The 12051-nt window shown below is 43.6% G+C and overlaps 1 protein-coding gene across 8 annotated transcripts; it reads right to left on the bottom strand.

The window, feature by feature from the left end:
• Positions 1-345: 345 nt before the first annotated feature.
• On the bottom strand, positions 346-11711 carry ZSCAN26 (zinc finger and SCAN domain containing 26). 8 transcript variants are annotated; one of them, XM_070585132.1, is made up of 5 exons: positions 11571-11711; positions 6547-6625; positions 6142-6459; positions 5746-5863; positions 346-2141 (listed from the first exon to the last, which is right to left on the bottom strand). In XM_070585132.1, the coding sequence occupies exons 1-5, from the start codon at positions 11693-11695 to the stop codon at positions 1237-1239; spliced, it is 1545 nt and encodes a 514-aa protein (XP_070441233.1). In that variant the 5' UTR covers positions 11696-11711; the 3' UTR covers positions 346-1236. The 8 variants fall into 8 exon arrangements, with proteins under 8 accessions (XP_070441233.1, XP_070441234.1, XP_070441237.1 ...); XM_070585133.1 differs by having other exon boundaries at positions 6145-6459; positions 11571-11696; XM_070585136.1 differs by lacking the exon at positions 11571-11711 and adding an exon at positions 11324-11448.
• Between the last annotated feature and the right edge of the window lie 340 nt (positions 11712-12051).

Below are 12051 nucleotides of genomic sequence, written 5' to 3'. Positions count from 1 at the left end.
AAGGCAGAGGCCAGGGTGCCTAGTGATGTCATAGAACCATCTTCCCAGTCCTGGACTGCTCATCTCAGGCTTTTCTATATGAGAGAAAAACAAGCTTTTGTTAAGTCACTCCTACTTTTTGTGTTTTTAAACTATAAGCAGCTGAGCCAAATTCTTACTAAAAGATGAGGGTTCACCAACATTCCCACTCCAGAGGCAAACTGAGCAGCCTGTTCCAGACAGCAACACCCTAAGCAGCTACTACCAATCAGCAAGTGATGCTTATCACCCTGGTGACGTGTTTGGGAGCTTAATATTTGTCACCATTGTGGTGACATTTTAGTATTCACAGCCCAAAGATCATGATCTCCTCCAAGCTGACTTTATTGTTTGACTTTCAAAGAATTCCAGAACAAGCAACATTTTAAAACTGCATCATCAGTATTAAAGGGGAAAAGTCCAATTTGTTTCCCCAGACATTTATTGAATAGTGTCTATGCAGCAGCCACCAGACTGGCACTGGAGTTATCAAGTAAGACAGTTGCTACTTGGATTAATTCAGCATGGTTCATTCAAATGACTTAGGAAATTTCTTCCACAAGCTAAATAAAACCTTGATTTCTAACTTGAATCAATGAAAGTATTGTGGCAAGGATGGGGGTGGGAAATGGTAAAATTAGATTATCTTTGCTTTCCAAAATGCTTCCACTGACTGGGGGCAGGGGAAGATGGGAGGAATGCCAGTGGAAGTGGGGGAGGTGTTAGTAAAACCAGTTGGGGGAAATGGTCTCCCTTAACCTGCACTTTAAGACACCTTTAAGTGCGGTATATTTCCAAACAGCATGAGTTTTATTTTATAGGAGAGAGTTGCTGTAGCATATGCAAAAATCTCAACCTGCTCTTTTTCTGCTGAAGCCTGTAAATCTGTGGACACTTGATTCGCCGCTGACTTCAAAGCCCTTACTCAATCACAAGGCTCTCTACTACTTGGAGATGCGTAATTATGCATTTACTATGTTCAAAGCTCTGAGAAGTCCTGCAGTAAAGATGCTGTTTTACTTTGATCCCACAGTACCATCTAGGATCAAATTATTGTGGTCCAAAGCTGACTTCAAGGAAAACAAAGAAAAGTGGAGGCAGATAGCCTCCAACTTGGCCCCCAAGAGTTCTCTGCCAGAGGTGGCTAGAGTGACTTTTCCTAAAGTGCTGTTTGCTTGTTACTGTGCTGTCTCTGATGTTCTATAAGGAGAGGACACATCAGGAAGCCAGTTTTTCTTTGTGGTGATATCTCTGATGTTGAAAAAGACCTGACCTCTGTCTGAAGGCTTCTCCACATTCATCACACTCATAGGGTTTTTCTTCGTTGTGGATTCTCACGTGCTGAGCGAGGTGTGAGTTTAGTCGGAAGGCTTTCTGGCATATACTACACTTGAAAGGTTTTTCTCCAGTGTGAATCCTGTGATGTCGAATAAGGTCTGAGGTCAAACTAAAGGCTTTCCCACACTCGTTACACTGGTGGCTTTTGGAGTGGCTGTGGATTCTCTGATGGTGGGTGAGGAGAAGGGCCTGACTAAAGGTTTTCCCACACTCCTTGCACTCACAGGGCTCCTCCTGACTGTGAATTCTCTGGTGTCGATTAAGGTGAGAGCTGCGCCTAAAGTTCTTTCCACAGTGGATACAGAGATAAGGTTTCTCTCCAGTATGGATTCTGAGATGTTCCAAAAGGCCTGCGTTCTGGCTAAAGACTTTTCCACACTCCTTGCACTGATAAGGCTTCTCGCCAAGATGGATTTTCTGATGTCTGACAAGGTGTGAACTTCTCTGAAAGGCTTTCCCACACTCGTGACACTGATGACCTTTCTCTCTAGAACGGATTTTCTGATGTCCAGTAACACTAGAACTCTCACACACTTGAGATTCACAGAGCTTTTCTCCCGTGTGCGTACCTTCATGTTTAGTCAGGTCTGAGCGCTGGATGAAGCCCTCCCCACAGTCTGAGCGTGTAGAGGCGGTCTTCTTCTTGGGCTTGGCCTGCTGCCTTTCCAAGTCAGAGCCCTCATAATGAGCCTCTGGGGGTTCAGATATCTTCCTAGATGATTCCACTCCTCCACAAGGTTCTGTCTCTACAACCAGCTTCCCATTCTCCATCCTTGTCTCCTCACCTGAAACATTAAATATATACCACCAATTACTTGTTTTTTGGTGCTTGGGGAATGGAATCTGCAATTAGGAGGAAAAAATTTAAATCAAGCCATGTGTGCAAAGTGGAAATGTTGTGGATGCTTGTGTTTGCATAGAATGTATACGGAATGATACATAAGATATTGTTAACAGTAGTTGCCTTTGGGGAAGGACAGGGGATTGCAGTGGGAGGTGACTTATTTTCAATGTCTGAATTTTATCATGTGATACACACGCGCGCGTGCGTCCACACACACACACACACACAAATACACACACACAAGTTAGCAAGCAAGCAAACTGTCCTAACCTATACAGGTTTCCCCCGCCATCCAAAAGTTCGCTTTACGCCACTTGGCTTTTAAGAAAGACCTACATTAATACGGGCTTTCACTAACCAAAAGAAGTCTGAAGATTTTTACTTTTACAAAAAAAGCGGAAAGCGAAAATAGCATTCAGCATGTCCTGCAGCAAGCTGTTAACTGAGGTAGCACGCACCCCAAGCAGCGAGAGTGGCGCCACCATGCTCCTTACCCAGGAACTACACTCGGCATCTCAGCATCAAGCCGCCATCGCTTTGAACTGTCTGTGAGCATCTGTACTTTATCTCAATTTATTTTGCTAGGTAATTTTGTGAGTCTGGGAACACTCGAAAATTTTTCCCATATAAATTAATGGTAATTGCTTCTTCACTTTACACCATTCAGCTTAAGAAAGGTTTCACAGGAACACTCTGCTTTTGGATAGCAGGGAAAACCTGCATATTCTTGAAAATGGTTTGTCACATGGAAAGTAAAAAAGCTAGGTCAATTGAGGATCCTGGGGCCAATAAGAAAGGGATAGCACCGGAAATGAAGAAATAAACTGGAAACAAACAAATGTAGACATGGTGCCAATTTTATCACTGATTACCTGTGTAATCTTAGAAAGGTAATTTTAAAGCCTCTGGGCTCAGTATCCTCACCAATAAATCAAAACCACTGGCCCACAAGACCTTGAGGCTAACATGAAGTTCAGGAAGATGTCCTGGCCTTTCATGATCTCCTTGGACAGCAGTAACTGCTTTCCTGTGTGGTTCAACAGAGCTATTATATCTCAGTGCTCATATGTCTGGTACATAAGAGACACTAAACAATGTTTGCTGAATAAAACCTAAGCTCAGACACACGGGCAGAAGGGTGAGAGGGGTGGGCAGATAGGATAAGTCTTCTAAGGCCAGGGGCGTGAGTGGGGATGGGGATGCAAAGTCAGAATGAGAGAATAAAAGGGGAGGTGGATAGAGAAGACAGAAGAGAGAGATCCTAAGCAGCACTAATAACAAATGAGGGTTAATCAGTGTGAGTAAGATAAAGGCAGCAGGTCACTGAAAAAGTGAGAGTAGATGCGAGCCAAAAATGAAAGTGAAAGTAAAGGGAGTGATAAGGAGACGTCAGAGAAAGGACAGTCACATGCAGGGGGTGGGAAGATTAAACAAGTAGACAATGTACTGTGTGTAAAGGCCCTTTGCAAGAGAATGAAGTCGCCTACATGGGGGAGGCGAGGAGAATTAAAGGAAGAGAATAGGAGATATTCTTTTCCAGCAATGATATAATAACATATACAGCTAAAATTAGGGGAAAGGTCCTAAAACCAAAAAACAAGTGAACTTTGAATACAAAATAACATTTTCAACAGATCCAGAGGGTAAAGAACAATTTCAAGAATCTGCTGTCACTAAATTTACTTTTCATATTTAAAATATACACTCATCATTGATTACATGGCATAAATTCATTTCTGCAAGGCTATTCAGAAAAGGCAGGCCCCTCTCTTTCAGCTACTTTACTGAGAAAGCTTCCAGAAGAGACCCTTTGAAGCAGACTCAGAAATTGAACAGGGAAAGTAGATAGTAGGTAAAGGAAGGCTTTAGAATCAAAATCAGCCATTCATCAAATAGACATTTATTGAGGGGCTGCTCTAGGCCAGGGACTGTAGCAGACTCAGGAAACACACCAAGCCCCTGGCCTTTCAGTCTGGCAGGAGAGAAAGAGATGTAAACCAGCAACTATAACACAATGTGACCACTTCTATGACAGAAGAGACCTTGGAGCTCTAGGAGCACAGGTGGGGAAATGAGCCTAGACGTGGGGGACGTAGGGAAGGACAGAGAAAGTGATGCCTAAGCTTGGTCCTGAAGGACGAGCAGGAATTAGTCAGGGAGACTAAAGGAAAAAGTATTCCAGATAGAAGAAACAAGGCAGGAGAGGCTCAGAAGAAACAGCAAGGAGCAAATGGGAAATGGAATGTAGCCTGGCATGATGGGAAGACACAGTGTGAGCAAGTGGACAAAGGGTGACTGACTATCCCAATTTGTCTGGGAATGAGGAGTTTCCCAGGATGTGGAACTGTCAATGCTAAAATCTCAAGCAAACTGGAACAAGTTCCTTATGCTCGTGGACATGAGGCTGAGAGGTCAGCAGATGCCAGAACAGCCACTTGAGGCCTTTGTTAATGGCTAATGGAAATCACTGAAGGTGGTGATTTTTTCTTATCTTTATTTTTTACTTTTTATTACGGACTTTTTCAAACATCAAAAAAAACATGTTGAAAGAATAACATTACTCATCTCACTGAAGCGTTTTAAGGAGGGGAGCAACATTAATGAATTTGTGTTTAAATGATGGAGAATGAATAGGAGGTAACTTAACTTCAGTGGAAGCACCAAGATGACAGATATTAAAACAAAAAGAGAGAAGCAGGCTGTGTCAAACCAGAAAAAGGAAAATAAAAATGAAAGGGACAGAAATTAGAGAGATTTCAGTGTCAAAGAAAATATAGTAGAGCGAAAAAATAATCCAGGTGACATTTAGAAATAAGACAGGGGCCAGCCCAGTGGTGCAGCAGTTAAGTTCGCATGTTCTGCTTCTCAGCAGCCCGGGGTTCGCTGGTTCGGGTCCTGGGTGCGGACATGGCACCACTTGGCACGTCATGCTGTGGCAGGCATCCCACGTATAAAGTAGAGGAAGATGGGCACGGATGTTAGCTCAGGGCCAGGCTTCCTCAGCAAAAAGAGGAGGACTGGCAGTAATTAGTCAGGGCTAATCTTCCTCAAAAAAAAAAAAGGAAAGAAAAGAAATCAGACAGTAGCCATTTACAGTAATTTGACAGCAATAAGAAAAAATGAGTAATGAGGCATGTGGCTGGAGTCCTGTGCTTTGGGTGAGAAGCTGGCACTTCTTTCTTTATCCACCCCACAGTACTGGGGAGAAGAGCACGGTGAGGGTCCACACAGCAGAAGGCTTCAGTTGTAACTGAACAACAACGAAAATACAGGGATGGGGTACAAGGGAAATGTTTGCGGGATGAAGACTTTCATATCTTGATTGCGATGGTGATTAAATGACTGTAATTATTTCACCTTTGTGAAAACCCATTGACCTGTACACTTACAAAGAGTGAATTTTGCTGTATGTAAATTATACCTCAATAAACCTGACTCAAAACAAACACCAAAAACAAAATGCCAAGGGTGCTGAGCAGGGACCGAGGAGCAAACTACGAAACCCACCACATCCCACCTGCCAGAAGGGGCAGTCTACTTCTTACCCTTCTCCTTTTCGGGCTTTGTAACTTCATGCTCAAGCTGGACCTGCTGCTCCTGCACTGCTTTCGGAGGGGCTGTCTCCTCCACAAGCATTTTCTGTTCCTTTGCCCGGTCTGGGTGCTAGAGACAATTAGGTACATGTGGGTTTAGGAGGAAACTGCTGTTCAGAAAAACACTTCAATGTTAGGAAAGAGGCTGGGGGGTCTGGAGCAGATTCCGTTTCCTCCCAGCAGAAAACAGGTAAGGCTGAGGGAAAACCTACAGCAACGAACAGCCAGGCTGGAATGAAACGGAACCAAAGCGTAGAAATTCTCCTCCCGCTGCAGAGCTCACATCCACCTCTCTGGCCAGAGGTCTCAATTCCCGCTTTCCTGGAAAAGAGCACACCTGACCCTTACCACCTGCTGTCCTCTTTCTCCAGGCGCTGGCTGCACATCCTCCAGTACAGTGACCACGTCCTCCCCACTCTCTGGGTGATGCTCCCGCACTCGGGCCTGGAGCTCCTCGGGCAGGATGGTCAGGAACTGCTCCAGCACCAGCAGCTCCAGGATCTGCTCCTTGCTGTGGGTCTCAGGCTGTAGCCACTGGCGGCAAAGTTCCCGGAGTCGGCTCAGGGCTTCTCGAGGTCCTGTGGTCTCTTCATAGCGCAACTGCCTGAACTGTTGGCACAGCGGCTCCTGTCCAGGGCCTGTGCTGTTTCCTTGCAGCTGGAATCCCTGTTGCCAAGCAGAGTGGTGATGCTGCTTCACCATCCGAAGCCCCTCCTTCTTCAGATTCAGAGGAGCCGGGGAATGAGCACTCACCGAGGCTGCTGCCATCCCCAGCTTCACACTGCTCTCTGTGTGGAAGAACTTTCTTTTGACTGTCTCCTCAGGGCTATTCCTGAAAATGTAATAACAAGAATCACAGAAACAGTAGTGATAGTAGTACTGATAACAAGAACAACAACAGCAATACCCCTTTATTGGATTTAGACATTTCCAATAATTACTATCCATTTTTTTCTCTCCAAAACAACCACTCCTAAAAAAAGAACACACATACAAAATAAGAAAATTCTCTTTACAGAAGATTATCAGCTAAGATGGCAGGAATAACAGATTTGGAAAATTACCATGTTGCAGCCCCTGACGAAATAACTAATTCAATCAAGGACCTCAAAGGAGTGAAAGCACTAGGTGAAAGGAGTGGGGTGAGAGGACATTCTCATCATCTCAAAGAATCACCACACTGATGGCTTATTAATTCCAAAGGAAAAGATGGAGATATCTGGCAGTCACAAACTTAATCAAATGATCAAGCCTAGCAACACCAACAGTAAGACAACCAACCTTGTGCTTTCACACCTATGTAGCATTTTTACTAAAAATGTTTAAGATGAATCTAATAATGAATAAACTTTCAGATAAATCCAGAATGCAGCTCATCTAAACAGGCATGGAATCTTCAAAACAATCAATTTCACAAAAATAAAAAGAAGGTGTGAGGAAGGTATTGTTCTAGAGATAGTGAAATGCAAGGTGTGAAATTGGCTCCTGAGTTAAAAAAAAAAAAGATAGAAATATTTTTTGAAGGATTCAGAAATCATCATATGAATGATGTATAGGCAAACCACAGCCCGGCAAACCAAACAGAGCCCAAAGCCTGTTTTTGTCCATAAAGCTTTACTGGAATACAGCTCCACCCATTTGTCTAGGTATTGCTCACATCTGCTTTTGCACGACACTGGCAGGTCTCAGTAGTTGCCACAGAGATCATATCACCTGCAAGGCTGAAAACATTTACTCTCTGGCCCTTTAGAGACAAAGTTTGCAGATCCTGAGAGAGAATTTTCTCAGGTGGGATAACAGTTTTGTGGTCATGTAAGAGAATATCCTTTTATCAGGAGATGGTGCTAAAACTTACTTTAAAATGCTTCAGTAGAAAAAGTGTGTGTGTGGGTTTGTGGGGGAGAGAGAGAGAAAGCAGGCAAATGTAGCAGAGAGTTCACAACTGCTGCTGCATGAGGGTGTATAGCATTAATTGTACTATTCTTCCAACTTTTCTGTAGATTTGAAAATTCTTAAAATGTTTGCGGAGGGGAAAATACAAAATAAGTAAAACTGCTTACAAGTTCATTAAAGCCAGTATCAGAATTACCTAAAAGAATATAAGGATATTCATAACTCATCTCATCAATTGATTGTCTACCATGTGCCAGACTCTCTTAGTTGCAGAGAGACAGAGACAAAAGACAACTCCCTGGCCTCTACAGCTCTCTGCTTCTCAAGAAATCCTCAGTGAATAATCAATTACTGTTCAGTGTTAAGGGCCATGATGAAGGTATGCACAGGATGCTAGCAGAGCACAATGGTAAGGCACCTAATTCCAACAGCAGGTCAATAAAGGCTTCCTGGAGGTGAGTCCCTCTGAGTCTTAAAGACAAGCGAAAGTTAGTCAGGCAAGAAAATACAGAAAGGGTTTTTTAGACAGAGAGAGAACCTGGGCACAGAGCTGTTGGAAAGCCTGGCACATTCAGGGTAGTAGTTAGTTATGGCTGGGAAAAGGCTATGTGGGGCTGGATCCCTGGGCAACACCTACATGTGGGAAGAGAAGTGAGAAGAGACAAGGGGAGAGGTAGAAGAACAAAGACAGTGGTATCCAGAAGGCCAAGGAGATCTATTTCTGTAAGTGTGGAGTGGTCGAAAGAGCCTGGGCCTCCGACAGGCCTGGGTTCCAATCTAGCCCTGTCAGTTAGAAGCAGTGTGGCCCGGGACAAGTTACTTATCCTCTTGGAGCCTTAGTTTATTCATTTGTAAAATGAAGACAGTACCTAATTCACAGAAATATTTTGAGGTAAATGAGATAATAATTGTAAGAATAGAAATTCACTGCTTTATAATTGGAATTATAAAGAGGCATTTCTCAAGAGCATGAAATGCTATAGGAAGATGGATTAATCTCAGACCTGACATATGCACTTAATTAAAAAATAAGAAGGTCTTTGTGACCTCTGTGAAGGCAATTCTGGTAGTGGGATAGGAAGAAGAGTCAGCCTGCCATAGGAAAATGAGAAAATGGCAAGCATGAGCAAAAATTACTCCTTCAAAGAATAAGACATTGAATGGAATAAGAGAAATATGACAGAAGCGAGGAAGGGGTAATGTAGAGGACAGGTATGTTTGTAATTTCAGTTACTATCTTTATGCCAATGATTTCCTTATTTTCCAGTCCAGACATCTCAAGAGTGCCAGATCTGTTTCCTCCTGGCTATCTGCTACCTGGATACCTTACAGAAGCCTCTCAAACCCAACATGCCAAAATGAATTCAGAGAATTCTATCATCATCTTTTGGAGCAGGCCGTTGGTATGTGGGGACTTAGCTTTCTTGACGTTGACTACTCCTGAGTGACTCTAAAGATCAGTGAAATGACATCAGCCAAATGCTGACACACGCCTTTGAATCAATATGCATGGGGGGAGTCCTGCAATTAGTGGCTGTGCCTGGCTGGCTAGGCTCCAAATACAGCTTACTGTTATATATTCCTGGATGTGTACATAGTAACACTCTCAGCTGAGAAATATTGTTCTCTGTCAAAAATGGACCTAAAATTTAAAAAGCCAAATCTTACTATTCCTAATAGAGGTGAAAAACTCCAAGAAAGTGATGTCTATTAGCCAGAAAATAAGTTTGGTATTATGATGGTTAATTTTATGTGACAATTTGACTGGGCCATGGGGTACCCAGATATTTGGTCAAACATTATTCTGGGGGTTTCTGTGAGTTTGTTTTTGGATGAGATTAACATTTAAATCAGTAGACAGAGTAGAGCAGGCTGCCCTCTATAATGTGGTAGACTTCATCCAATCAGGTGAAGGTCTGAATAGAACAAAAAGGCTGACTCTCCCCCAAGTAAGAGAGAATTCTCCCTGCCTGACAGCCTTCAAACTGGGACATCGGCTTTTTTCCTGCCTTCAGATTTGAATGGAAACATCGGCTCTTCCTGGGTCTCAAGCCAGCTGGCCTTCTGATTGTAACTACACTATTGGATCTTCTGGTTCTCAGGCCTTTGGACGCGGAACAGAACTAAACCATCGGCTCTCCTGGGTCGCCAGCTTGCCCACTCACCTTGCAGATCTTGGGACTTGCCAGCTTCCGTAATACCATGAGTCAATTCTTTATAATAAATCTATATCTCTATGTGTCCAAGTCTATATATCTTCTATTGCTTCTGCCTCTCTGGAGTACTCCGACTAATACAGGTATATGGTGTAGGTTGTTGAATTAGTGATGGCTCATTTCTATGACGTGATTAAATATATCAAACATAATATATAATAAATAATTTAATAAACTGACCCTTCCAGCCTCTTTTCATATCTCATGCATTAGATCAATCAAGTTCTATTGATTCTGCCTGACTATCTCTCAAATCTATCCACTCCTCTTCCTCCCCTCTGCCACCATCTTCTCCTATCCAGACTACTGCCATTGGTCTTTCTGACTCACCAATCTATTTTCCACACTGCAGGCAATGATCTTTCTAAAGAGGAAAGATGATTACATCTCTGCTGCCTATATTGCATTTAATGGCTCATCATTATCCTTAGGATCACGTCCAAAACATTTAATATGGTTTAAAATTTTCTTATAATCTAATGAACTTTCCATTCCTCAAACTTGCAATGCTCTTTCCTGCTCCTGGGTCCTTCCACTTCTTATTCCTTCTGCCTGGAACACTCTTCAACCCTCCAATTTTCTTTCCATTAATGCCCATATACACTTCATGTCTCAGCATAATAAAACAATAAACCAGCACAACTGTCCTTTGTACTTTACATGTATTAATGCATTTAATCTTCACACAACCCTATCAAGAAGATGCTATTACTAACTCCATTGTACGGAGAAGGAAACTGAACCATGGAGAGTTAAATAACTTACACAAGGTCTCAAAGCTGAACCTTAAATCTTTCCTCCAATACCTCTTGCAGCCACAAGCGAAAATCTTGGATTCATCTGTCTTCTCTTTTACTCTCACAACCCAGGTCTGATCCAAGAGCAAATCCTGTTGGCTCTACCTTCAAAGTAGATCATTAATCTGACCACTACTCACCACTTCCACCATAATTCTAGTCCAAGGTATCCTTATCTCCTACCCAAATTACCTGCAATAGTCTCTGAACTTTTAAGTTTCTCTGACTCCATTCTTACCCGCCGCTACAGTCTATTCTCCTCATGAGTTTCCAGCTATAGATGCTTTAAAACATGTCAGATCATGATTTTCCTCGGCTCAACATCCTCCAAAAACTCTTTTCACGCTAAGTAATGACCAAATTCTTTACACAATACAATGCCCACTTCGTCTATACACCTCTCCCTACACAGACACACTTTCTCTAGTATCATCCTCTACAAACTTCACCCTTGTCCACTGTCCTCCGATGACTCTGATCTCCCTGCTAGTCCTCGAATATGTCAAGCAAGCTGTGGCTTTCCGGCTTTGCACTGGCTGTTCCCTCCCACTAAAAGTCTCGTGCCCCTAAAAGCCACATGGGTCTTTTCAGGTTTCTGCTCAAATATTACCTTCTAAGGCTTACCTTTAATACATGTTTAAAACTGTGCCAAATGGATGGAAAATATGCAGCAGCAGGTCTGCCCAGTTTACTAGGTGCACAGCTTCATCCCTCTCATAGGCCCCAGGATTGACACCTCCCACCCCGGACCCCGCCCCCAGTCCCTAGGGCCCATCGGTCGCAGAAGATTTCTCTGTGCCCCCAGGGAATGAGCCGCTCCCAGCGCCTTGGCCGCAATTCCTCCCCAAGCCGAAGCACAGTCACCACTCACCCTGCCCAGGACCCGCAGCAGGAGCCAGCGCTCTCGAGCACCGTCATAGATCGCCGAGGGGGAGCTCTCGCTCCGCAGCGCACTGTGCTCTCCGCTCTAGGAACGCCGGAGGACCGCGGCTCCATGGTCTCCTGCTTCCGCCTCTCAGAGGCGGCCCGACTCAGCCGGGGCACCAAGCGTTCTCTGGGTCCTGAGGATGGGACGGGCGTGCTGCTTGAGCTTAGTTTTTTCATTTGTAAGCCGAAGTTTCTTTTATTCATGTAAAAAAAAGGCCAGCTCAGTTTAGTGTTATCACAGACAGTTGGCATTTCCACTTTCCTCACGCACGTAATTACAACACAGACACATACTTTACCGTCTCGCCCGAATTTAAAAAGTCATCAAACTGTGTTCAGATTCGTGGGACCCCTCTCCCTTGTCTAATAGGTGAATGTAGCAAGCAAACTACATGGGTTTTTAAGTCACTACAATAAAATCCGTG

Source organism: Equus przewalskii, chromosome 19 (assembly GCF_037783145.1).
Source record: "Equus przewalskii isolate Varuska chromosome 19, EquPr2, whole genome shotgun sequence".
NCBI lineage: Eukaryota > Metazoa > Chordata > Mammalia > Perissodactyla > Equidae > Equus > Equus przewalskii.
The sequence above is the reverse complement of the archived record's forward strand: the minus strand, read 5'-3'. Positions and strand labels throughout refer to the sequence as shown.